Raw genomic sequence first — 26,574 nt, 5'->3', positions numbered from 1 at the left:
GGCTGCCGAGCGGGGGCTACCCTCCAGGAGCGGTGCGCGGGCTGCTCACTGTGGGGGTTTCTCCTTGCGGAGCGCAGGCTCCAGGGCACGTGGGCTTCAGTGGCTGTGGGTCCCGGGCTCAGCTGCCCCACGGCACGTGGGATCTTCCCGGACCGGGGGTCAAATCAGTATCCCCAGCGTCGGCAGGCAGATTCTCAACGCTGGACCACCAGGGAAGTCCCTATTTATTTTTATTTATACGTTTACGTGGCGAACTGGGCAGCCACGTTGGTTGAGGTTCATGGGATCTGTAGTGATGGCATGTGAACTCCTAGTTGCGCATGTGGGATCTAGTTCCCCAACCAGGGGTCAAACCTGCAGTAGGGGCATGGAGCCACGAGACCACAAGGCAAGTCCTTCTGCCCTTTTTTTCCGCTCACAATATCTGTCCCTTTATTTCACTGTTTTACTTTACTGCACTTTTTTTATGTCAAGAGTCACCAGGCACATCAAGAAATAGAACCAATCATAAAAGCAGGGGATCCAGGTTCTGGAGCTATTGAACACAACTTCTGAGATAAACACGACTAATACGTTCAGAACAATAAATGACAAGTCAGGAATTTTTACTTAGAGATGTGAAATTATTTTTTTACGAATTAAATGGAAATTCTAGAACTAAAAATAACTAAAGTAAATAGAGCAAGAGATGGGCTACTGGACAGCTGAAGAGAAACGAAGAGAGGACTGGTGAACTGCAGTTTGTGCTAAGTCACTTCAGTCATGTCCAACTCTTTGTGACCCTCTGGACGGTAGCCCACCAGGCTCCATGGGATTCTCGAGGCAAGAACGCTGGGGTGCATTGCCATTCCCTCCTCCAGGGGATCTTCCTGACTCAGGGATCGAACCCATGTATCTTGTCTCCTGCAATGGCAGGTGGGTTCTTTACCACTGATGCCACCGGGGACACCTGAACCATAATTTAGGGCAGTAGAAATAAAGACTGAAGCATGAAGAGAAAAAATGTATAGGAGATATAGAAAAGAGCATAAGAGACATAGCTACTGCTGCTGCTGCTAAGTCGCTTCAGTCGTGTCCGACTCCGTGTGACCCCATAGACGGCAGCCCACCAGGCTCCCCCATCCCTGGGATTCTCCAGGCAAGAACACTGGAGGGGGTTGGCATTGCCTTCTCCAGCAGATGAAAGTGAAAAGTGAAAGTGAAGTCGCTCAGTTGTGTCCGACTCTTAGCGACCTCATGGACTGCAGCCTACCATGGACTGCAGGCTCCTCCATTCATGGGATGTTCCAGGCAAGAGTACTGGAGTGGGGTGCTATTGCCTTCTCCGAGTCCTCCCTGTAGGTGGGCACATATCACTCCTGGGCGGGAGGGTCAGCAAGTAAGGTCAGAGACCCCTCTGAGCCCTGAGGAGGGGGACGGACTGGGGGCAGCAGACACCCAGCACCCAGGGTCTGCGTCCCTCCTGGGCTCTGGCTACGGCAGGGCCCGCTGTGAAGGGTGCTCTTGGATGCTGCATCACTGAACGGCTTGAATAACGTTTTTTCCAAAGCAAACCGCAGACATTTCCCAGCTTTGCTTTCTTGCCTAGGTCGCCCTCTGGTGGCAGCGTGTCTGTCCTGCAGTGCGCCTGACTTGGAGGCTGAAACAGCTTATCCAGACCAGGAAGGAAGGAAATGGCAACCCACTCCAGTGTTCTTGCCTGGAGAATCCCAGGGACGGGGGAGTCTGGTGGGCTGCCGTCTATGGGGTCGCACAGAGTCGGACACGACCGAAGCGACTTCGCAGCAGCAGCAGCAGCAGACCAGGAAGGGAGACCCTGGCATGAACCTCCCGGTTGCAGGGGGCCCCCTCCCTCCCCAAACACCACTGCTGGAGAAATGAGTCCACAGCGACAGACAGCGGCCTGTTGCCACATGATAGAAGAATGATTTATTAGAACATATTCCATGACAAATCATATAAAATAACCATTTTTTGAAAGACATCCATAAGACCACCTGAGGACAAACGCACAGAGGTGCCTCCGAGAAGCCAGACAAATAAGTTATGGATCCCTGGGTGAAGGCTGGAGGGGAGCGGAGCGTGGATTCGTGAATAGAAACGTTGTGCAGTGATCACCACGGGGCAGGGGGGTGGACGGCCACTGCTCGCTTCTGGGGGGACAGCCGTGTGGGCATGCGGGGAGGGAGGGGGCCCCGGGACTAGCACCTCCTCCGTGCGGATGCAGCAGGCTCGTGGCGGGGCCGGGGGGGGGCCCCACCGCACTCACACACGTAAACGTCGGGGAGGGGCGCAGGGCCTGGGCACCATGTCAGCGGGACAGAAACACAGACAGGCATCACCCCCCACGGCCCAGGCCCGCACCCACTGGCCTCGGGGACCCAGCCCCGGCGCCCCCACCCCCGCTCGCCATTGACAGTGCAGACGCCAGGCGGGGCACACCCCCACCCCAGGATGGTCCAGGCGGGCCGGCCGCATGCCCACCCGCCACAGCCAACAGGCTCTTTGGCTTAGAGGCTCCAGACACACCAGCCCCCCGGGAAGGAGGGGCCGCGCTCTGCTGCCTGGCTCGTTCCCAGCTGAGAGGATCCTGAGAAATGAACTGTTCCTGGGGGGGCTGCCCCCATGCCACCACCCACCAACCCCCGGCACACGGAGGCCTGAGGGCCACCCCCTTAATGCCCGCAGCGTCCAGAGGACGGGGGAGGGCGCACAGTCCAGGGAGCTTCTGGAAGCCCGGGGTTCTCGCTGCTTTGGTCAGCTGCTCCCGACCTGGTGGCTCACCTGGACCCCAGGGGCCGGGGGCAGGGCCTGCCACCCTCCCTGGCCGAGCCTGGGCCTGCCGTGAGTGCGGACATGCTCCTGGCGTGTGCGTCTGTGTGCGTGGCCACCCGGCCCACACGCTGAGTTTGGCAGTTGGGTTGGCACCAAAGGCTCACAGCAGTGGGGTCGCCGCCCCAAACGTCCCCGCGGGCTGCACCCTGCCCAGCCTGGCCTGCACTCTGCCCGCCCCGAGGCCTGGGGCATCTCGGGGCACGCCCACCCCTGGCCCTGCATTTGGCACTGAAAGCCCACACCGCCCAGCCCCTCCTCTCCAGCTGGTCCCAGCCAGCACGGAGGGACTGGCAGGAAGCAGGTGTCCCCCAGCCCACGACAGGGATGGGGCCCTTCCAGGCTGGGGAGGGGCGCGGCTGCAATGGCTCAATGACTCTTTCCTCAAAGCTAAAGACACGACAACGGGGATGGAGGGGCGCTGGCCCTTGGCGGCGGCCGCAGCGGGGGCTGGGCCAGGAGGCCAGCAGGGCGGGCGGGCGGGGGGGGCGGTGCGGGAGCTGAGGAGGGGGCCTGGGCACCCACAGGGTTATGGCACGTGTAGGGGTCTTTGCAGTGACCTGTCCAAGCCGGAAGAGGCCGCGGCAGCGGGTGGAGCGGGTGGGGAAGGCCCCGCTGCCTAGATCAGGAACTTCTCGGCGTCCGGGAGGAAGTCAGGGCAGAAGGGGGGCTCGGGGAGGCCAGGGGTCCCGCAGCTCGTCCGCTGCGGGAAGCTCCGGGGTGGCAGGGCCGAGGAGGGCGAGCACAGGCCCTGGGCGGCTGCCCGGCCTCGCCCAAGCTGGGCCGAGCCCACGGGGCCGCGGTTTCCGGTCAGCAGGTCCAGGTTCCCACTGGGGTCCACGATGGCATTGATAACTGAGGGGGTGGGAGCGTCAGGCTGCTCGGAGGCCCGGCCCTGCTGCCTGGGCCCACCCTCTGGGGGTCCTTCCAGCCACTTAGCCGTGACTGTGGGTCAGGCCCTGCCAAGGCCCCCAGCAGCCCTCCCCCTGCCCCCCCAGGTCGGGGCCTCACTCACCTTCCAGCTGCTTCTGCACGCGCCTGAGCTCCTTGAGGATGGAGCTGATCTCCTAGAGGCGGAAGAGCAAGGAGGAGGTACAGCAGGACCGCCCAGCCTCACCCTTCCCCAGGGACCGGGGTGGGCGAGGAGCCGGGGTCCCGGCTTCAGTGACTTCCCCGGGTCTCCCCGGAGCCGAGCGGGCTGGGAGCGGGGGGCCCTCACCTTGTTGGATGTCTTCAAGATGGGCACCTCGTTCTCGGCGTTGATCCTGGCCTCCAAGTCCTCCCACGCTCGCCCTGAGTTCTGGAAGAGGATCCTGTCCCCGGAGGAGTGGGGGCGGGAGCAGGCAGAGGATAGTGACCACGGGGCCCTGCATGGACCCTCCCAGGCCACCCCGCCAGCCACGGGGAGGCCCACGCCATCCCCCACCAGGCACAAGGGAAGACTGAGACCCAGAGCAGGACCCAGGCTGGTGGCACCAGCGTCCCGTTTCTGCGCCTGACGTGGGGAGGGCTGGGAGGAGGGCGGGGCAGGCCGCTTGGGGGCCCTGTCCCCCAGACCACGGGTCTGCTTGCCAGAGCACAGGCCTGTGTCTGCAGACGCCCGGCACGGTCCTGGCTCACAGGTGCGTGTCGGTACCTATGTCCGGGGCCCAGGCTGGGCGTCCAGCAAGCAGTGGTGGCTCCCTGGCCCCTCCCCGGGGGGGAGGACCACAGGATGACTCACTTCATCTTCTCGGCGAGGTGCTCCGTGTTCTCGCGGATGGCCTGGGACAGCTGGGACACTGGGTTCAGCATGAGGTTATCGAAAATCACCTGCAGGGACCCGGGCGTCAGCACGGCGCCCGCTCACCCAGGGAGCCCTGCCCCTCCACACCCCAAGGGGGCTCCCCTGGGGGGCGGGGGGCGCCTGCCTCCTCGCGGTTCCGGGGCCGTGTCTTGTTGGCTAGGGCGTCCTCGCCACGGTCGTTCATGTTCTGGTCCAGGTCCCGAGGCCCCAGGGAGCCAGGTGGCACCTTCTGGAAGTTGAGGCTGGCCTCGGGGATGCGCTGCACCAGCTACAGAGGAAGGGAGCAGGGGTGTGGCCCACGCCCGCCGTGCCGCAGGCAGAGCAGACCACAGCACCAGCGGCTCGGGGTCCCCGGCCTCCCCTCGGCCTCCACTGAGGGCTCCCTGCCACGACCCCCAGGCCCCGCCTGCGAGGGGCGTGGAAGGGGCCGCCAAGGGCCAGGCTCACCTCCTCGCGGGCAGAGATGGTGGAGGCAGGGGTGCTGGGCACGTTGTTGAGGGAGGGGCTGCGGGCAGGCCCCGGGGAGCCTGGGGAGTCACCGTCGCCAGCCACATCGTGGATCTCACGGGCCAGGGTGGCCACGTCCTTCACCAGCGTCTGGCTCAGCCTGCAAACCCAGGAGAGAAGACGGGTCCCTGCGGGCTCCTCCCAGGCCCGGCCCCGTTGGGGGGGACGCTGGGGACAGGAGCCAGGGGGGACACAATACCCCAGGCGGGGGCGGGAGGCCCTGCCAGGAGGCGGCCGCTGGGTGAGGGGCCGGGGGCACAGAGCCTCCCGCAGTAGCAGTGACAGAGGGACAGGGCCCCGCTGGGCGCCTTGGGGAGAGGTGGGCAGAGGCACGCCCAGGCCCCGGCCATGTGCCCCCCTCCTGTGGCCATCGGGGCCACACAGGCCCTGCTCCACGGGACACAGAGGCAGGACCACCGACAAGGGTCAGGGTCAGGTCGACCCAGAGAGGCCAGGGACCTCCCCATAGGACAGCAGGGCCAAGCCACAGCCCCTGGGCCAGCCGAGACTCCTCGTCCCTTCTGCCCTGAGGAGGGAAAGGCCGGGGGACCGCTGGGGACCAGCTCCCTGCCCCAGGCCTCCTGCAAAGCCCCGGGGCGAGAGCTGCACACAGAAGTGCCCCCTGCACCCCCGTGACCCGCGCCCCTGCCCCCCGCCCGCCTCCCCTTGGCCTCCTGCGCCTCCAGCACCCCACACGCTGGTGCATTTGGGCTCGCGCACGCAGGGAGCCCCCGCGGGGCCCCCACGTCCCGTCCTCTCCTCCCGCCTCCACTCCCTTTCCTCACCCGAGGCGGCTCCCCTCCAGGACGCCGTGCCCTGTCCTCTGGGCCGGCCCCCCAGCTCCTGCCCGCGTCATTCTGCAGGCAGCTCGCCTCCCTCTGCCCTGCAGGCGTCCTGAGCACGATGTCCCCAGCCCTCTCTTCATGACCTCACGCCGCCCACAGCCTGGGTTGCCGTCTCTGTGCTGACGACGCCGGGCCTCCACCCCCACGTGGGCCACTGTCCTCGGAGGTGCCTGCCCCAGTCACATGCCTCCCCGGCCAAGCTGAGCATCCTGGGCACCGAATGCGCCACTCATCAGCCCAGCCGTTCACCTGGCCCCTCCTCACGGCCGGCACAGCACTGACCGCCGCCCGGCCAAAAGCCAGTCTCTGCCCCCAACCGCAGAGTCCTCTCAGCACCTGACCGGGAGGCGCCCTCCACTGAATGACTGCGCGAAGGCATTCACCTTCGATAAAAAGTTTGTGGAGACCTTCCTTGTGCCCAAGGTTCCTCCCCATGCTGTTATGGGCAGATCTGCATCCGTTCATCCAACCACCCACCACCCACCACTCTTCATGCATCCATCCATCCAACCACCCACCACCCACCCAACCACCCACCACCCATCCAAACACCCACCACCCAACCATCCATCCAACCACCCAACTGTCAACCCTCCATCAATTCACCTGTCCACCCAACCATCATCCATCCATCCATCATCCACCCACCTGACTCCCAGCTACCCATCCACGCGACCGGCATTTCTGAACCCTTTTAGGAACTGAACCCCCAGCCAGTCCCAAGGAGAGGCACCCCTCACCTGGCAATCTCTGCAATCTCGGCCGTCTGCACAATGAAACCGTAGGGATCAGGCTCTTCATCCTCGTCGTCCGTGTCCCGGAGGCCAGGGGCCCGGGGCCGCGCCCGGCCGGAGCCGCCAGCCCGTGGGGTCTGCGTGGCTGTGGAGGCACGGGAGCGTGTGTGTTTGGGGGAGCTGTGGTGGGAGCCATACTCCTCCTCCGAAGTGGACGTGCAATCGGAGCCCTGTTGCCGGCGACGCGTGTCTCGGGTGAGTGAGTTGGTTCCAGAAGCAAGAACAGAACAGAGCAGCACTCAGCACCCGCGGGCGCCCCCAGGCCTCCGGGCGAGGGCCCGGAGCGGCAGGGTGAGCCGAGCTGCAGCTGGCGCCCCTGCACCCAGAAGCCCTTCGGCTGAAGCGCCAGCAGATCCCCGCCGGCTCAGAGGCATGAGCCTGGACGGGCAGCTGGGTGCGTCCAAGGGCCCTTGCAGAGCAGCCCCGGGTGGCGGCCGGTCAGCGCTGGGACGGGCCGTGTTCTGTCTGGGGGTAGCTCTGTGCCCACTGGACGGGAATGGTTCCCGTGGGTCCTTGGTGATAGAGAAGTGCTGCCCACAGACAGCCTAGGTGAGGGGGAGCCTCTCCAGGTAGATCAGCCGTGGCCCTGGGCTGGACCGCGCTGGTGGCCTCGCACAGCCCCTGGTCAGATCCCAAGCTCAGCTGCTGCAGCCCCCCCTTACAGCTGCCAGGTCGGAGTACCCCCTCCTTGGCCACCCCGGCACGGAGCCCCCGAGGCGGCCGCGAACACGCACAGGCCCGGGAGGGCGGGGGCCAAGCAGGTGTGGCCCCCAGCCCGCAGCCATCCTGGCCCCACCAGAACCTCAGCACCCCCAACTGGTCTCTCACCCCTCACCCCCGACCAGCCACCACCGCCTCGGCCCCCAGCAGACCCACAGGCAGGGAGGGGCTCTAAGTCCACAGGGGGGTGCCCGCAGGGCCAGGGCCGGGCAGTGAGGAAACAGCAGAGCCAACGCCTCCAAACGGTTCACTCAGGACGGTCAGCCCCTGCGGACGGGGATCCACCCCGGCAGGAGGCCAGCTCCGGAGTCACGGCGGCCAGCCCTCCCCACTGCACCTGTGGGGTCCGGACCCCAGGAGGGAGTGGACGGACCTGGCCCTCCGCCTGCGGGCCCCTCCACCCAGGACACGGGCAGGGCTTCCTGCGTGTGCAGGACGGCCAGGGCTGGGGTTGGTGGGAGGCGCACCGCTCTGCACAGCCGGCTGGGGGCCCACACATCTGCTGATGGGAAGGGGGCTCCTCCAGGGCCAGCACTGGGCCCGACACCTGCGGCCAGGCTGCCACACAGGAAGCTGCAGACATACCGCCCACACTGACCAAGCCCGGGACCACCCGCCCGCTCCCGGCACTCACTGGGTGACGAGTATCGGGCGCTTCCCGGGCGGGCCCTGCTGAAGGGCTGGCGAGGGACCGCAGTGGCATTGGCGGCCTTCCTGGCAGTGGGCCGAGCTTCGGCCATCATGGTGGGCTTGCGTCCAGGGCAGTACAGCTCGACGCTGCGGCCCGAGAAGCCAGCGCGGGAAGGGGCCGCCTCAGAGTCGCTGGGCCCCGTGAAGGAGCCAGCCCGCTTCCGGGGCATGGCCAGGATGTCCAGGCGGGACAGCTTCTTGGCTTGCTCGGCCGCCAGCCGCCCCGCGGGCTCCGGGTTGGCCGGGGGCCCCCGTTCGCCGTCTGCCGTCTCCGTGTCCGAGGCGTCCCCCAGCCGGGCCCGCCTCAGCCGGGAGGCCCGTGTGGCCCGCGGGGTGGACAGGCTGTTGGAGCGGGTCAGCGCCTGCTGCGCCTTCTGGACGCTCGTTGAGCTTCGGCCTTGCTCCTCCCGGGCAGCGGCAGTCGGTGGCGGAGGGGCCATGGGTTTCCGGCGTGTCCCCGGCCGAGCTGCGCCCGTGGTCCCAGGGGTCTCGTGGTCAGAAGTGACCGTGTCAGTGCCGGGCGGGTGTGCGAGGCTGGAGCCGCGGTCCTCGTCGGGCCAGTCCAGGGACCCCCGGGGGCCGTGGCCACGCCGTGCGGCCAGGCGTCTTGCTGGCTCTCCGCGGCCCGCGTCCACCGGGCCCAGCGGGCGACGCTGCTTCTCCGAGAGCCGCTCACGGGCGCTGCTCAGGCCGACGCCCCCCGGGTCCTGCACAGCTGCTGGGGATGGCGGCTTCTCCCTCTGCAGCCCCGCAGGCTGGGAGCCGGTTGGGCTGGGCCCATTCTTGCCGCTGAGCAGGCTGACGGTGCTGGCCGTGTCCACGTCAGAGTCCCCGGACAGGGAGTCGTCCGGCGGCCCGGGGGCACTGCCCACCTCCCCCTCCGGCTCCTCCAGGGACTTGGAGAGCAGCCGGGCCTCCAAGGCGGCCAGCGCCGTCTCAGTCTCCTTTAAGATCAGGTGGGTGTCCTGAGAGTGAAGGTCCATGCGTGCGGCCCGGGCCGCGACCAGATCCTGCAGGAGGGGGTGGCTGGGGATCTGGGGCAGCTGGCCGGGCGCCGCGGGGCTGCTGGCCGGCTCCTTGGTGAAGCTCTCCTGCCGGACGAACGCCAAGGCCTCCTTGGGGGGGGTTGGGGCAGGGCCCTCGAGCTCTGGGGGCTTCCCCGTTGTCTGCAGCTGGATGACCATCCTCCCGCTGGCGCTGACGTATGTGCCGTCACGGGCGGGGGCAGGGGTGGGGGCGCTGGGCTGGGCCCGCCCCGGGCCCTCCACCTGCCCCGGAGCCGCAGGGGCCTTCCTGGGGAGGGCCACCTCCGCGCTCGGGTCGCCGATGAAGAAAGAGGTGGGGGCTGGCTCCCCGGGACCCCTTGGGGAGCGCCGGCCCCTGGTCCACACTGGCCCCTCCTGGGGGCTCCTGCGTCTTTCCTCCTGGGGGCCCCCGCCGGGCTCGGGGCCCCGCCCGCCGTCTGAGCCGCTGGCGTCACTGAGGCTGTCGGGCTCCAGGTCCTCCTGACCCAAGAGGAGGCCGGCCTGTTCGCCGCCCACCTCCGGCGGCCCGGGACCGCTCCTCCTGGCCACCTCGGGTCCGGCGGGGCTGTCTGCCCTGTCGCTGGGCAGCTGCGGGAGCAGCCGCCGTGGCCGCGCTGGCGGGATCCCCTCCAGCTCCGCGGCTCTGCGCCCAGGGCCGTCCTCTGTGGAGACAAGGGGCCAGCTGGAGCGGACGCTGCCCACAGGCCCCCTGAGCACACAGGGAGCTGGCCCTCCTCCGGCGGCCATGCACGCACACCCGTCGCCGCTGCAACACCGGAGCCACTTACCTGACAGGCCTGGGTCTGAGTAGCTGTCGGCCAGGCTGGCCCAGCGGGACACCCACTTCTGACCCCCAGGGGAGCCTGGTACCGGGAGGCCCTAGGAGGGGAGGGCAGAAGGGCGTGAGGCTGGGGAGAGGCTGGAGCACCGCAAGGAGGTCCGCTGGCAGCGCGGGGTGAAGCAGCCCAGCTTGACACCCGGCTCCCACACCTTCCCAGTGCCTGCCCCCTGTTCCCCCAGAGAATCAGCGGAGAGGCCCCCTGTGGCCCCGCCTGGCTCATAGGACCCTGACCTGACCACCCGCATCTCAATCTGGTCCAGTGGCCCAGCGGTCAGCAGGTAGGCTCTGCCATGTCCCTTAGACTCAGCCAAGCCCTGCCCTGGGGGCACACGCACCCAGGCACTCAATTTGACTCAGGGTTCCAGGCCTGGACCTCTCAGCCCAGGTGGGCCCTGGAGCCTGGAGCCCACCGCTTGGGCAGGATCAAGACCAGGACTGGGACCCAGTGCCCGGGACCTTGGCCAGGTGCTGCTCCCTCCCGGCCCAGTTCCTCCCTGGGCAGCATCTGGGCTCAGCCCCACACCTGCAGCTCCACCTGGGGGGTCACGCCCGTGGGCCGGGAGGCAAACTCCTGCAGCAGGGCCATTCGCTGGGCCACCCCGTCTCCAAGCTCTTCTCTGTCCCCTCTGATGACTGGGCGGAAGGTGGCCGAGGACGCTCTGGAGAGTTCAGGGGACTCAAGGACCCCAAAGACCTGCGGGGAGGAACAGGCGCCAGGTCAGAGCCCATGCCCAGGCCGGACCCCCTCCCCCCGCCCCGCCCCGCCCCCTGCGCGGCACCTGGTCAATCATCTTGCGGGCCTCCTCCACCTCCTGGTCCTGCGCCTCCGTCTCGATGGTGTAGGTCCCCGCGTCGCTGAGGCTGTCATCCTCCTCCTGCTTGCGGGCCTTCGTCACCTGGGGGTCGGCGGGCGGGGGCGGCGGCGGTGAGGGGGCCGCGGGGCTGGCCCCACGGGGCGTCAGGGGGGCCGGCAGCGTCGGGGGCGCTTTCTCGGGGCCTTGCCGGGCTGCCGGGGAGCTGTCCCGCAGACACTGGGCAGCGAAGTCCTGGGCCAAGCGGGAGCGACGCCCCACGCTGCCGAAGGGGCGGGCGGGGACCCGGGCGGCCGGCGAGGGGCTGCCCAGCCGCTCCTCTGTCTTTTCCCGCTTGAGCGAGCCGGCCCGCTGCGGCCCCGAACCGCTGCCGGTCCCCCGGGCCGGGGCGGGGGCAGCCGGGCGGTCCCTGTCGGCCGGCGCAGGGCCGCGGCGCCGGTCGAGCCTGGGGTCCCCGGGGGGCGTGTGCGTGAAGGACTGGGAGCGCTTCTTCCGGGGCGTGTCCTCGTCGAAGAACTCGATGACGAAGGCCTGCTGGTTGTGCAGCAGCTCCTGGGGGTCCCGCTTGATCTGCCTCTGCAGCCGCGCCTGGTCCCCGCCAGCCTCCGCGGGGACCCCGGGGGCCCCGGCCACCTTGGCCAGGGGGTCCTCCGAGTCGCTCTGGGTGCCGTCCTCATGCTTGTGGCCTGCGGGGGAGGGGGGGGGAGTACCCTACGGGTGAGATGGAGGGTAAGAAACACAGGACCCCTGCGGTCCCAGAGGCGGAACACGGCGCCCCCCCTACCCACCCCGGAAACCCTGTACATGCGGTCCAGACGGGCAGCAAGAAAACGCGGGAGGGCCCCGCCCCGGGCGGGCATCTCCCGGGACACGCAGACGCATCGCCGGGGACAAGGCCAGGAGGCCAGGGCAAGCGGCCACGCGCTCACCCTTCAGGGTGCGCGTGTGCACCGGCAGGTCACTCTTGGTGCTGTGCCGGTCGTCGCCGGGGCCGGCCCGGGGCAGCAGGCTCGGGTCATTCTGCACCAGCCAGTCGGCCACCTTGGTCTCGGCGGAGACCACCTCCGCGGGCGCGGCCTCCTTGCCTGGGGGCCGCCGCTGGCGCAGGAACTTGGTCACGTGGTCCTTGATCTTCAGCTTGCCGGGGCTGCAGTCGTCAAACTCGATGGTGAAGCAGGCGTGGCTCTGCACGGGGGCCGCCCCGCCCCCGCCGGGCTCCGCCTCCCTGGTGGGCGCCTCGTGCGCCGGCGCCTCTGGGGGCCGCGGTGGGGGCACCTCCTTGGTGGGGATCTCGAAGTAGCTGGGTTCCCGCCGGAAGGAGTAGACCTGAGGCTCCGAGGGGCCCCGGAAGCCGGCCGGCGTCCCCGTGAGATCGCCGTCCTGCTGAGCCAGGTCCTTGGGCCGCTCTGGGGCGGGAGGGACGCGGGCTCAGGACCACAGGCGGCACGGTCAGCTCCGCCACCCCACCCCCCACCCCCCCGGCTCTCCCCCACGGCCAAGAAGGCACCCCGGGCCCAGGCTGCCCCCCAGGGCTCACCCGAGCAGGGCTCGTCCTGGCGCCGGTCCTCGGGCAGGGCGCCCCCATCGTCCTCTCCCCACCAGGAGGGCTGCCCGTACAGAGGGGTGCGGTAGCTGGCCGCCTCTGCAGAGGGAGAGAGTTTGACCCTGGGTCACGCGGCCCCATCGCTGACAGGAGGGGAGACCCGCAGCTGGGGAAGATGCTGGGGTCTGCGCGAGGCCCTGCCATTGCCTCCCGCTCCGACCTGCAGCCGCCCGGACCCTTGCTAGCAGCCAACCATCCCGAGCCCCGTTTCTGCACCCGTGGTGGCGCAGAGAGCCCTTCTGCGGAGCAGCTGTTCCAGGGGAGGCCTGTCCCCGGTCCCGGTCCTCTGCCCGATGGACCATCCATCAGGCCTGCCCAGGGCTGGCGCCTCTCCCAGGCCCTGCTCTGGTTCTGGCCACAGATGAATGAGCCGGGAGCTGAGGGCCCCTTAAGTCTGACTGGACCGCCCGGGGGGCACAGGGAGTGTCGACAGGGCTGAGTGGACAGGCGTGCCTATGGGGGCCCAGGAAGGCAGGCACACATGGGCGGGGTCGTCGGGGGTGGGGGTCAAAGGCCAGCCCCTGGTGAGGGGCCAGGGCCTGGTGCTGGCTGCCGCCCCGCCCCCCTGCCCCGCAGCACCGCCGTCTACCTGGCCTGGTCTCCGGTCCCCCGCTCTGGCCTGGGGGTCGAGGCTCGCAGTAGGGGCACCTGTTCGGGCACAGCCTCAGGCCTCCTTGGGTGCGGGGGTCTTGAGCCACCTGCAGCTGGCTCGTCGTACTTCTCATGCTGTGGGCAAGCACGGGGGTGAGTGCGGGCCTGCTCCGCCCCCGCCCCCGAAGACAGCCCATCCCCCAAGTGACACCCCCCCAGGACAGCCCCCCCCCCCGAGGACAGCCCGGCCCCCCGAGGGACATCCCAACCCCCCGCAGGAACAGCCCCGCCCCCGAAAAGGGGACAGGCCCCTCCCTCCCCCAGGGGACACCACAACCCCCAGGACGCCCCGCCCCCCCCAGGAAACCTCCCCCCCCCACCCCAGGACCCCCCGCCCCCCCAGGACAGCCCCTCCCCCAAGGACACCCCCCCAGGACAGCCCCGCCCCCCAGGACCTCCCACCCCCCCAGGACAGCCCCGCCCCCCCAGGACCTCCCACCCCCATCCCAGGACACCCCACCCCAGGACAGCCCCTCCCCCAAGGACACCCCCCCAGGACAGCCCCGCCCCCTGAGGACCCCCCCCGCCCCGAGGACAGCACCCCCCCCAGGACCTCCCACCCCCACCTCAGGCCGGTCCCGCCCTGCCTGGCCCGGCCCCACAGAGAATGCGGTCTCCCTCACTACCCGTGTTGGGCAGACACCTAAGACCTGCCCCGGGCCACACAGCTCGACGCTGGGGGTCCACAAGCTTCCAGGAGGGAGTGGGCAGCAGCCGTCAGAGGGGGACCACCACCCACAGGCCCCTAGAGACGGGTGGGGTCAGCCCCCAGGAGCCGTGGGAGGTGGGGAGCAGCGCCTGCCTGGTGCCCGTGCGTGTGTACACACGTGCCTGGTCGTGCCTGCGTGCACGGTCCCCCCACCTCCAGCTGAGCTCCGTGGTGGTCGGAGCCGGGCTCACTGGGCCGCTGCTCCTCACTGGTCACGGGCCTCTGGGCAGGCCACCCACTCCTTGCACTGCCCACAGTTCCTTTGGAAAATGGGAGCGAACCTCCCCTCACTCCTATCTTGGGGCTCCTGGGTGGGCTGTGCACAGGGTCCCCTGAGTCCGCTCCTTGACGCCCGCACAGCTGAGCAAGGGGAAAGTGGGGGCTCACCTGCTGTGACCCGCCCCCCCCAGCCCCAGCAGACGGAAGTGTGCCGGAGGGCACCCCACCCAGGACCTTCCCCAAGGCTGCCCCCTGCTGGCCTCTGGCTACCCCTCCCTGCCTACCCCCACCCAGGAGGAGGGTCCTCCTGGTGCCCGAGATGCCAGGAGGGTGGGTCCTCTTCCCGACCCCACCTCCCCCGTCCTGCTGGGCCCAGAAACCTCCTCTCTGCCTCCAGCCACGCCCTCCCGTCTGTGGCTGGGGGGTGGCTATCTCCCCGCTGGCCAGACCAGGCCATCCGGCGGAGCAGGCCAGACCGGGCTGACTCACAGCACGGCGGCCAGGCGGGGCAGCCAAGAGGCCTGGGCTAAGAGCAGCGGGAAGAGGGGGCCGGGGGCGGGGCCTGGCCGCGCAGCAATTACCCTGAGTGCCTCCTCCGGGACGCGGTGCTGCACGCGCTCCAGCACATACATGTTGGGATGTGACAGCGCGTTAAGGAGCACGGGCGGCAGTAAGGACGAGCCGGGCCCACGGACGGCATCCTCCACTCCCAGCACGGTGGATGGGGAGGGCACGCGGGCATGAGGGTGGACGCCGGCGGGCCGTCCCGGGCACATGTCCACACTGCAGGGGCCGCCTGCGGGCTGTGCTGGCCCCGGTCATCGCAACTACGTGCCTGAGGGCTACAGGGACCCCCCTCCACCCCACGCACAGCCCAGGAGCCCAGGGGCCTCCGGAGGGCAGGCCACACGCATCCAGCTCCGGCTCCCATCCCAGACTACCCTCAGCCCCGGGTTCCCAAGGCTCCACCAGTGGGGAGGGCTCAGTGGGGGCACCGAGGATGGGGGGGCAGGGGACGGGCTGCACTCCTAGGCGTACGGGTCCCCGGCTGCCCAATTAAGGAGAGGCATGGCCCCACCCCCCGCGTTCTCAGCACAGAAAGTCACTCCTGGGGTCCCCCAGCAACACCGGACTCAGGGTCCCAGGAAAGCTGTATCATTCCTCAGGCCTGTGTGAGCGCACACCGGTGGGCCGGCGAGTGGACAGACGTGCCCATGGTCAGGCCCGAGCCCCGCCCCAGGTTCACCGTCCTGCCTCTATGCTCCTGGGGTCCTGGCTGGGACCAAGGGGCCCCCACCTGCTTCCAGGATAACAGGGCGACGGTGGCCGTGCGGATGGAGGGGGCGGGGAGGAGGGTGAGCACCCGGAAGGATATCGTAGCCGAACCGGATGACGTCATTGAGCTTCAGAGTGACGTATCTCTGGTCTGGGATGCGCACGTCATTCACGAACGTCTGCCGGGAGGCAATGGGGCGCTGAGCCAGGGCACGTGGGGCCGTGAAACACCCGGCCCTTCTGTGCTGCTCGGAAGGGCACACCAGCGTCACGCCCCAAAGGGACAACAGGTCAGATGGCTGGAAGGGGGGCCAAGGCGTGGGGCCCACCCAGCACCCAGGGACCGTTACACAGCCCTCGAGCACAGAGCCCGTGACACCCTTGTGAAACAGATACACAGGGCCTCCTGCCAGCCCCAGCGCCCGAGGCCCTTGGGTGGCGGCCCCCAGACCTGCGGGGTGGCCCTGTGCAAGGCTGCTCAGGTTGTGCAGGCCCCTTGGGGCTGGAATGGCTCATCTGACGGGGGGGCTGAGGGAAGAGGGGTCTCAGGGGGCAGACTCCAGCAGAGACCGAGACCCCCGGCTGGGGGCACTCAGAGGGGGACGCGGTGGGTGGTACTCAGCAGCTGGTGGAGGCAGGGTGGGCCTGAGGGTGCGGTGGGACCCCCAGCTCAGGATGGAGGGAGCCAGACTTCATGGCTTGGGGGCGGGGCAGGGTCCTCCTTGGCTGGAGGGAGGCTGGTGGTTTGCTTTCTTACTGAAACAGCCTCCAGGGCAAGGAACCAAACACAGAAGGAATAAGACGCCCAGACAGACACCGAGCCCTGCGTAGGGCCCCTCCTGCCCTCCCTGATGGTCTCTGCCCACCCCCTCACTTGCTCCTGCAGCCAGGAACGTCCTCTTGCTCACCTCTCTGGACCTGCCACTCCCAACTCACAGAAGAGCTCACATATGCCCCTAGGACAGGACACCCAGCATCCATCCATCTTAGGAGCCCATTTTCCAGCCTGCAGGAGGTCCCCGAACCTCCCCTGCCCTCCTGAGAGCCTGACTCCCCTCCTCCCAGAAGGCAGCCCCTCCTCCTAGGGGCCCTGCCCAGAGGGAGCCTTCCCAAGGAGGCCGCCAGAGCAGGAGGTCCTGGAGGATGGGGGCATGGGGGTGGGACAGGGGCGGGGCCAAGGTGAGGGGGCGGGGCGGGTGTGGGTGGGGCCTGTGGGAGGGGCGTGGCCAGCACAGAAGCCCCGCACTCACCCCATTGAGGCTGCCCAGGTCCTTCACCCAGTGCTCGTCCCTGTCCTGGTCGTAGTTGATGACAGCATGCTGCTTGTCCACGCTGCGGGACTGGAGAGAACGGAGGCCCTCAGGTGGCCTCCCAGGAAGGGGACCCAAGGGAAGTGGCCCCACAGGTGGCCCCGCATCCACCCGCCCCGACCAGATCACACCCCGACCAGGCCTGGGGCCTCGCAGCACAAAGGTCTCAGTCACGTCTCTGGGGGGAGTGCTCCCCCCAGAAAGCCCATGCGGGCCGGACCCAGTCAGCCCGTCCAGCACCGAGGAGCCTCGGGTTCCTCCCACCCCACCTGCCGCTCTGGGCCCTCCCTCTGTGACCAGTGGGCACCAGCAGGCCAGCGCCCAATGCCCTCCCCGCCACTGCTCCTGGGGGAGCGTGGGAAGGATGGACACCCTCCAATGCTCCGGGACAGGCTGTTCACTCCCAAGGGCGGGGGTGGGGGGTGGGGCACGGGGGAGGACCAGAGCCCAGAGGGAGGACCAAAGGAGGGCTGGGGGGCTCAGGGGAGCCCCGATCCCACCCAGCCAATCCCACAGCGCACACCTCTCAGAGTGGGGGACACGCACACACATGAACGCGCACGTCTGCTGGCGTACGCCGGGCTCGCACACGCTGAGCGCTCATCCTGCCGCCCAGGTGCCTCCGCCCTGGCCACCAGCTCACCAGGACCCCGCCCAGCTCCCTTACATGGTCAAGCTGCAGTCTCCACCCCGGGCGACAGAGGCAGGGACGAGGTCACAGGGTCACGTTCTGCTCGGTCAGGAAGCGCCAGCACAGGCCGCCCTGCCCGGCCAAGGGGCTGGCGGTCTCGGCACAGAGCATCACCGCCCATCCCGCGGCCACACCTCAGTGAGGAGACCCACCCCTCGGGTCCAGGGGCAGCTGTATCCCTCCGAGGTCCAGCCTCAGGAGTGACCGGCAGGACCGGCCGCCAAGGGGCGCTGCCACTCAGCCCTCCAGGAGTGCCCACGAGACACCCTACATCCAGAGCACACTCGTGGGGCCCACGGGGCCCACGTACCACCAGGACAGGACCGCCTGGCCCTGGGGAGGGCGGCCCAGCACCTGAGCCCCCGCGTCACCACCCTCTGGGCTTCTCAGGTCTCACAGGTGAGGGCCCAGAGCCCCTCCCTGCCAGCGCTGTCCCGCCGACCGGGAGCCACTTCCTCTCTGAGGCTCTGCCCACCCAGCCCCTCCAGCATCATCCAGAAGCAACCAGCTTCCAGGGGAGGCTCCAGCACCTGCCCCCAGGATGGGAGCTCCCAGGGCCGGGCCTCCTCCCTCACCCGGAGACCAGCGCAGGCAAGGGAGAGGCGGACGTGGGCTCCGGCCCAGCCCTGCCTGCACCCAAGGTCACACAGCCTGGCCAAGGCACCGAGGCAGGGCCTGGAAAGGAGAACCCAGCGGGCGGGCTCGCGGGGGCCACAGCCCTGGGCCTGTCCTGGATGCTGAGCCTGGCTCTGGCCGGTCGGGGCACAATGGCATTGCTATGGTGGGGGCCCCGGAGTGGGCTGCTGGGCCCCCACCTCATCCCGCCACGGACCCTCGGGCCCCTGGAGGGAGTGGGGGTGCAAGGGTGGTTTCAAGGGCAGCGCAGAGTCCGTGGGGCCAGCCGGGGCCTCCCTGACACAGAGCCACCTGCCGCAGAGCCCCAGCCCCGACCTGGGCGCTTCCCAGGGAGGACCATCGAGCTTCCCCGGGCTCAGACGGGCGGCGCTGGGGCAGGCAGCTCTGCCTCCCCAAGTAACGAGTCTCAGGTGAGCTCAGTCTGACCTTGACACCTACTGCCCTGCACCCCAGGCCTGGTCTCTGCCCTGGCCCTAACTTTCTCAGGCAGAGTTGGCACCCGCAGCTAGACGGCTCCTGGCCACCCTGGCCGCGGCCTGTGCCTGGACACAGGCACCAGCTCCCCCACTGGACTCCCCACTGGGCCCCGAGGCCGCCCCTGCCATGGCCTGGCCCGGGTGGGGGGGTCGGTGGGCACACGGGGGACCCCGCCCCCTCCTCCAGGCCTCCAGGCTGCTCAGGCTTGCCCGCCCTCTCCCAGGCAGGCCACTGCCCCCATGGGAGGCCCCACGGGTCGGGCACTCCTTGGAGTCCAGAGGGCAGCTGGGAGGACTGAGGCTCACCTCCTCCCACACACTCTCCATGTCCAGCCAGCTGCCCAACACCTGGATGCCACTGGGGGCTGGACTGTACCCTCCGCCTAGCCGGGCATCAGGTCTCCCAGCACCGTGGGCCTAGGGAGAGGCTGCTGGAAGCTGCACACTGGAACGTGATGGGACCTGGGGGGCTCTGCCCGGCCTGAGGCCCCAGGGGTGGGCGGCAGAGAGCACACTGCCCCTCAGGCTTGGCCACCACCTTTGCCGAGGTGTGGCCCCTAGAGGGTCTTCCAGACCCACCTTTCTGACCTGAACACCTCTCTTCCCTCTCCAAGCTTCAGACCCCACCTCCACCGCCCGGCTGCCTTCCGGGTGGGTCAAGCCCAGCCTGGCCAAACCCAATTCCTCCTCCTCGCCCACCTGGCCCTGCAGCCTCCCTCGGGACTGCCGCCAACCACGACCCCCAGTTGCTCCGGCCACGCCCCCAGGCCCCCACCTTCCGGGTCAGCACCCCAGTCAGCCCACCCGCATCCATTCCCACAGCCCCCCACCTGACCCTGACTTGTCTGTTGAATTTTCCTGGACTCCCCGAAAGCCACAGCCCTCCCTGAATGTTCCCCTCCCCGCCTGTTCGGCCAGACCACTATGCAGGCTCTGGAGGTGCCCTGCCCACTCTGGGCCTGGGTCCTCTGCCCAGGACCACCCCCTCCCTCGGTCCACCTTCCCTCTCTGGACAAGATGCCCCGCCCTGCCCATCTGCTGGCTCCCAGGACTTGGCACAGCCCCCCTCATTTGCATCCAGAGCTTGGGCTGCCCCTTCCAGTTCCCAGGCCCCCTCCACTCCAAGCACAGCCCCTGCCAAAGCCCCTCCCCAGACTGTGGGGACCCCCAGGACCCCCTGGGCCCAGGCAAGGAGGGGCCCCACATCCAGAACCCCTCCCCCTCGGGCGGATGCCCCAGGCCAGAGGCAACCCCACCCCCACCAAGGCCAGCCGCTCACAGGCGACAGGGAGGGGGCCTGGGCCTTCAGAGTTAAGAGGACCCAAAGCAGGGGGCGTGGCAAGTGGAGCGGGTGGGTCACATGCGAAATAGACTAGAGAAGTTCCAGACACAGGGACCTTTGGGAGGGGACCTAATTGTACTCCCTTTAAAACGGAGTAAAGACGTGCTTCCAAAATTCGTGCCTGACGCCCTCCATGGGTGGAAGCCTCGCCTGGAATCCAGCAGTGGCCAAAACCCTGGGCTGTGGGCACACCCTGCTGCCAGCTCATACCCAGCGCCACCCAGCTGGGCCACAGCGCCCATGGCCTGCCTTTGTGGGGTGTGTGTGCAGGGGCTCCCGGGCCGGGTCTCTGGGTGAGGACGGGAGCAGACGGAGCCCTCCCAAGGGGCAAATGGGCAGAAGCAGAGAGGACCTCTCGCCACACAGAGACACATCCAACATGCCTGCGTGCATGCACACACGTGCACCTACACGCCTGTGTGTGTGTACACGTGTGTGCACACCTAATGACACACGCCCTGCACCAGAGCCTGGGCCACAAGTGCAGGACGCACAGCCAGAGGCCTGGGCCCGGGTCCCCGCTCTCATCCTCACTCAGGCCCGGGGGGAGCCAGGCTCAGCCCGGGAGCCATGCCCTGAGGTGCATGGGTGGCCGGCTAGAGAGTCTGGGGGCAGCGAGGCCAGGCGGGCAGTGCCGCCCCCGCGACACAGCGCCCCCGCCCGGGCACCCCCTCCAAGGCCCCTGCCTGGATGGCAGCACAGCCTCGGGGCAGCCCCCTGCTCCCAGCCTTCCCCTCATCACACGGCCTCCTCCGTCCCCCGAGAGGACCCCCCATCTCCAGCAGCACCCCCAGGCTCCTCCTCCTCGGCTCCCAGCATGTCACACAGCCCCCGTCCCAACCCCTGCGCCACCTTCGGTCTGTCTCCTGGGGGGTCGTCTGGCTCCTCCCACGTGTTTGTGGCCGGCCCAGCCCTGCCATGGGGACCCCAGGCTCCAGCACGGGGCCAGTGACCCTCAAGCGACAAGTGTGGGAATGGATGCAGAGGGCAGGCCCGGGCGCTCCAGGAACACGCAGCTGGAAGAGGGTGAGGATGGGACGGAAGAGGGCAGCTAAGTGGAGGGGCTGGGACAGGCATGGGGGTACCAGAGAGCGGGGACAGGCGGGGCCCCACGGAGGCCTGGAGGCTGGGGGGCGCTCAGGGACACCCGAGGCGCAAGGTGGGAGAGGGAAGGTCGGGGTTTGCCCTGGACACCGGCGGGTCAGAGGATAAGGGGTCTGTTCAGCAGCAGCAGGCCGGGGCTGCCTCTGAGACCCCAGGAGCTGGGGACATGGGGGGCTGGGGACAGGGTGGCGAGAGTCACCGTGTGCATCACACGCGCGGAGACGGGGACCGAGGCTGTGGGTGTGGACGGCCTCCAGGGAGAGGCCTTGTGTGCCCAGGGCCCAGGCCCAGGGGTGGCCACGGGGGCCGCCAGGCAGGAGCCAGGAGGCCGGGGAGCCTGGAGCTGCCCCCGGGGAGAAGCTGAAGGGAATCCCATCCGGGTAGGGGGACTCAGGTCAGGCAGAAGAGGGGACTCAGGCCGGGCACCGGGGCGGGGGGACTCGGGCTGGGCGGTGGGGGGCTCAGTCCGGGCAGTGGGGGGTGGGGGACTGAGGCCGGGCAGGGGTGTGCCGGTGAGGAGCTCCCTAGCAGGGGTTCCACAGAGGGTCGCGGGTGAAGGGGGCTGGCAGGACCACACAGCCCAGGAGACAAGGGCGTGGGGCGTCCTGAGCGAGGGGCCGGTGGGTGGCGCAGGCGGCGTTCCCACGTCACTCTCCAGCTACACAACCACCTGGAGCCTGTTTCCTTGTGTGATGGAGACAAGGCCCAGGGCAGCCAAGGGCAGAAATGAGGGTGCATCCAGGCCAGGAGCTGGTCCGGCCCTCCACCCTACTCAGGGCTCCACCACCAACTGGCCCAGAAACTGGGAGTCGGACCCCAGACTCACTCTGAGTACCCTGCCCGCCACTGCACCGGGAGCCTCTGCTCCAACCTTGGGGAAAAGCAGCAGGCAGAGTGAGGGCCTGGTGCAGGGACAGGGCCGGGGCCGGGGAGGGAGGAGCCAGCACACTGGCCCCCCCCAGCACTCCCAGGTCCTTGCAGGCTCCCATCAGGTGCCACCTCCTATGAGAGGCCCTCTGGGCCACCCCGGTGGGCCACACACTTGGTCACAGCAGGGAACACACAGCCCCCTGCCAGGGGTCCGGGCCAAAGGCGGCGAGCCCTTCAGACCTCTCAGCACTGACAGGCAACAGGGGTCATGGCACATGACACCACCATCAGCCATCCCTGGAGGCACAGTCTGCGGCCTCTGCTTGTCTTATGTGGGCCTGAGAAACAGTCTTTCCATTTCACACGGTCAAAAAAAAAAAAAAAACGAAAAGACTCTTTCAGGACAGGTGAAAATAGCGTGAAACTGACATTTCAACATCACAAAGTCTGACTGGCGCCCGCTGGACTGTGCACAGGGCTTCGTGGCAACAGCGAAGGCGAGGGGCTGTGATGGAGGCATGTGACCCGCGAGGCCTCAACCTGGTACCCAGCCCTTTACAGAAAACACCTGCCCAGGCCGGCACAGAGCCTTGCAAAGGCAACTTCCAAAGGCAAGATGCACGGAGAAAAAGGGAGAGGCTACTCTAGATCAGAGATACTGAAAAGACCAAACAAGCAAAGGCAACAAGGCAGGGTCCTGCTGGGTCTGAAGGCAGGCAAATCGTTAGAGAAGCCAGCTGTCTGGACATGCACAGGCCTTGCACTTGCTGCCCAAGTGGACACGCACTTGGCTGGGATCCTCGGCTGCCCCAAGCCTCACGAATCCCAGGGAGTGAGGGGGCAGCACAGGGAACAGGGTCTCACCTGGCCCTGAGCGGGCCCCTGGTTGGACCGAGCAGTGCAGCCCACGGAGAGTCCCTCCTGAGAGTCCCACGGTGGGACCTGTGGAGCTTGGAGGCCTTGGGGACAGGGGCCCAGGCCCCATGCCAGGGAGGGCTCGGGGCTGCAGGGAGCCTGACTCAGTGACAACCATTAGCGTTGGGGAACCCTGTGGACCCTGCAGGATCAGGTCTCCGGCCCCATGCCCTCCCCTCCCTGATCCTAGGAGCCAAGGTCAGCGCAACACACGCTAGGGCCAGACAGAAATTCCTGACTGCCGAGTGCCTGGCATCTTGGCACTTAGTGCCCTGCAGGCCTCTCCAGCCCCACCGGGGGGCACTGGGCTTCCCCTGGTCAGAGCCAGCCCTGTGGCCCCTGATTCCCGCCCATCTGGGGCCCCCGGGCGAAAGGGATGTGCACAGATCCGCTCTCAGGCACCTTCCAAAGGCGGGCTTGACGCCTTCAGAGTCGGACGGCATCAGCACCTCCCATTAGAAGAGGCCCAGGCCCCTTGCCCCTGAGCACACAGCCCACCCAAGACCCGTGGGCCCGCTGTGGGCCCAGGGCCTCCTCCGCGGGGAGCCCGCAGGAAGCAGGGCGGGCTCTCCCTGCCCCCCGCCCCGGCCGGCGCAGGTGCCCACACTCACCTGCAGCATGAGCTCACACTCGTCCCGCCCCACGAAGATGAGCTCTCGGGGGAGCCGGTGGCGGGTGCCGCTGCTGCTCACCAGGAACCATGAGGTGACGCTCATCTTGGCGCTCATGAGGCCCGTCCGGCCCTGGGGGTGGGAGGCGTCATCAGAGAAGGGCTCCCCGGCCTGGGCCCCGGCCCCTGGGCACCCCAAAGGCCCACGCAGGACCTGACCTACTGGGCCTCAAGCACCTTCACAGTGCCACCACTGTGGCCGCTTTCGGAAATGCTGGGCTCCAGACCAGCCCCTCCCGGACCGTGCCTGTCCTCCGGACCCCCTCCCAGGCTAATGTCCCCCCTGATGCTCTGGGCCCACGTGTACCCTCTTCTCTGTCTGGGTGCCAGGGGTCAGGCATGCGGGGCCTCTGCCACACTGCCTGTGCGTGGACCCTCATGACTTCCCGTGACCTGCTTCCGGGGGGACTCCGCGAGCAGCCTGAGGGGCCCCATGAGGCCAGGTCCGCAGCCCCGGACACAGACGCTGAACCAGAGGCCCCACCTCCCGCAGCTGGACACCGCAGGCTGGAGGCGAGCGCCCAGAGCCACCAGTGCACTTGCCATGAGGGGGCACCAACGCCTCTGGCAGACACCCCCAGGCCAGGCCAGGGTCAGGGCAGCAGGCAGCCCCTCCAGGGCCCAGGAGGCGGGTGGTGCTGCAGTGCCTGAGGTCCTGGGGGGGACCCACGCCCATTGCCCAGAGACGTGTCACCACACCCGCACAAGGGCCCGGGCACCAAGTGTGCAGACACACCCATGCCACACACGCGTGCACACAGCTTCCAAACACACTCGGAGCACCGCCCACAAGCACCCAAGCCACGCTCCTGGAGTGGGCGTGCACACAGGCAGGCGGCATCCTGGGCTCTGGGAGCCGCACGCCGTCCCCGCATCGTGGGGCTTCCTTCCAGCCGGTCGGCGGGTGCCAAGGAGGCGAGCAGCTTGTGCAAAGGTGCCAGCAACACAGAGCAACAGGGGTGGGTGGCCGCACTGGGGGGAGAGGTCCATCCAAGGCGGGCAGTGGGGACGCAGGTGCACGAGCCCCGTGGGCTGGGCTTCAGGCAGAGGGACGGGCCGGGGCCCAGATGCTGGGTTGGGCGTGCCTGGGAGTCCAGTGGCTGGTCCAGGAGCAGAGCAGAGGCCCTGGAGGGCCTAGGACATGCTGTCACCCTGGGTGCTAAGTGTGGGATGAAATGCAGCTGGCCTGTTCCAAAGTCACGGAGGCGCTCAGGACAGGAAGAGCAGATGGCTACACCCAGCTCAGGGTCTGAGCGCATGTCACACACCTGTGAGGCCAGCCCTGGAGTTCCCAGGTCCCTGACCTGACTCACCATGGGCGGCGGGGACTAGGTGAGCGGTGAGCCACTAACCAGGAAGAGGGAGAAGGTGCTGGCAGCCTGGGGGAGCACCCCCAGGCCTCCTCCCTGCAACGCCCACACCCAGACCTCTGCCTGAGGCTCCTAAGAGCCAGCTCTCAACACCAGGCCCCACCCATCGGTGAAGGCCCGAGTGACCGTGTAATCCATGGCATACCCCGTGCCACCTCGGGCAAGCAGGTGGAAAGATACACAAAATCCACCCAGAAGATGGCCCCAGCCGGCCAGAGCCCCCTCATCCTGGGACCCCTGCCCTTCCTCAGGGTCCAGCCAGAGGGGCAGATGCTGGAGGCAGAGGGGGTGGGGACCTCCGAGCCCCTGCAGCCCTGGGAGCGCTCTCTCCAGGGGCATGCCCACCCCGTCATGGTGCTTCCCAGCCCCCACCCCGCCCAGCTCCCGCCCTCTGCCGTCACCTGCTCCTAGGTCCCCACCAGCAGTTGGGAACGGAGACCCCACCCAGAGAAGGCCACAGCCTCTGCTGGCAAAGGGAGGCCAAACCCCCAGAACCCCGTGATGCGGCTGTGGCGGAGCCAGGCCGCCCCTGCCACTGCCAGCCCATCCCAAAAAGGCCCAGGCCTGGAGCAGTGGACGCTCCCCAGCAGCCTGCGGCCGGTTCGGAGCTGGGCTGGCCATCGTTGCTAGGAGGGAGAATAATAAACACCCCAAACTTGTCCCCTCGGCCGCCACAGCCAGAAGGGCCACCCGCCCAGGGGTGCGGGGAGGAGGAGTCGCTCGGGGCAGGGACTGGGAAGGGCTGGGAAGGGCTGGGAGCGGCGGCGGCGGCTGGAAGGGGCAGACGGAACCGAGGCCGAGGCCGGGGCCGGGCCGGGAGAGGAGGCAGGGACGGCGGAGAGGCGGCGGCGGAGGCGGCGGGGAAGGGAAATGAGGAGACAGGGAGAAGGAGGAGGAAGGCGGAGGGAGGGACCGCGGAGAGGAGGCCAGGCCGGGAGGCGGCCGGCGGGAGCGCCGGGCCCGGAGGGGGAGGGGGCGGCGCCGTCTCTGAATCAGCGCCCGCCGCGGACTGCCGGGGACCAGCCGGTGCCTGGGCGGGGACCCCTCTCTCCAGGCCGCGCAGACGCCCTCAGCGGCCCCTCCCGGCCTGGCGCAGACCCGGGCCGCCTCCGCGGCGGCGGGGACCAGCCCGGCCAGGTGCGTCGGCAGCCCCCACCCTCGCGCCTTTGTCCGGCCCACTGGACCCCGCACCTCGGCCCCCTGCCCGCCGCCCACGCGGCTCCGCAGGCGCGCAGGTGCGCGCGCGGGGAGGCCCGGCCACCGCGGGCGCAGATCGGCGCGTCTTACCTGCGGTTCAGCCCCGGCTCCGTCCCGGCTCGGCCCCGGCCCTCCCGCCCGGCCGGCCGAGCGCTGGGCGGGGCCGCCGCCTAGGACATGCCCGGCGCGGCCCGCACGCTCGCGGCAGCCGGGCGAACCCACGGGCGGAGCGGCGCCGGGCCTCGGCGGCGGGTCCCTGACGTCCGCGGGCGCCCCGCCCCGGCCCGCCCCCGGCCCCGCCTCCGCCCCCCGGAAATCCAGGTCGGGGCGGCCCCGGGCGCCAGGTGCGCGCGGCCCCCGCGCCCGCGCCCGCCCCGCCTCCGCCTCCCGGGCCCTCCGCCTCGCCCCCCGGCCCCCGTGGGCTCCCAGACCCCTCCCCTCCGGCTCTGCGCCCCGCCTCGCCTTGGGGACCCGCCCCTGCGTGCCGGGCGCAACCCGGTGCCCGCAGCCGCCCCGCGTCCTGGCTCCGAGCCCGCGCGCGGTTAACGCTTAACCCAGCTCCGGGAGCCCGAGGCTCGAGCCGCACCCCCGGCCCCTCACCTTCGGCCCCGCCCGCCCTAGTGAAGGTTGGAGGGAGGAGGCGGGGTGGTGGTGGGGGGGAGCCCCAGGGCGCGCCCCGCCTCC

General features: G+C 68.9%; 1 protein-coding gene across 1 annotated transcript; it reads right to left on the bottom strand.

Moving 5' to 3' along the window:
* Nucleotides 1–1,901: 1,901 nt before the first annotated feature.
* On the bottom strand, nucleotides 1,902–26,127 carry CEP170B (centrosomal protein 170B). The gene is made up of 20 exons (XM_043434609.1): nucleotides 25,981–26,127; nucleotides 23,265–23,396; nucleotides 16,560–16,649; nucleotides 15,410–15,488; nucleotides 14,616–14,674; nucleotides 13,045–13,181; nucleotides 12,616–12,665; nucleotides 12,390–12,494; nucleotides 11,782–12,258; nucleotides 10,820–11,538; nucleotides 10,564–10,734; nucleotides 9,988–10,078; nucleotides 8,119–9,861; nucleotides 6,711–6,849; nucleotides 5,066–5,225; nucleotides 4,743–4,886; nucleotides 4,556–4,644; nucleotides 4,052–4,145; nucleotides 3,848–3,899; nucleotides 1,902–3,687 (listed from the first exon to the last, which is right to left on the bottom strand). Exons 2-20 carry the CDS (start codon nucleotides 23,379–23,381, stop codon nucleotides 3,452–3,454), a joined length of 4,752 nt encoding a protein of 1,583 aa, XP_043290544.1. The 5' UTR covers nucleotides 23,382–23,396; nucleotides 25,981–26,127; the 3' UTR covers nucleotides 1,902–3,451.
* Between the last annotated feature and the right edge of the window lie 447 nt (nucleotides 26,128–26,574).

The sequence above is a fragment of the Cervus canadensis genome, chromosome 17 (assembly GCF_019320065.1).
Source record: "Cervus canadensis isolate Bull #8, Minnesota chromosome 17, ASM1932006v1, whole genome shotgun sequence".
Lineage (NCBI taxonomy): Eukaryota > Metazoa > Chordata > Mammalia > Artiodactyla > Cervidae > Cervus > Cervus canadensis.
Note: the sequence above shows the minus strand (reverse complement) of the source record. Positions and strands in the feature narration are given on the sequence as shown.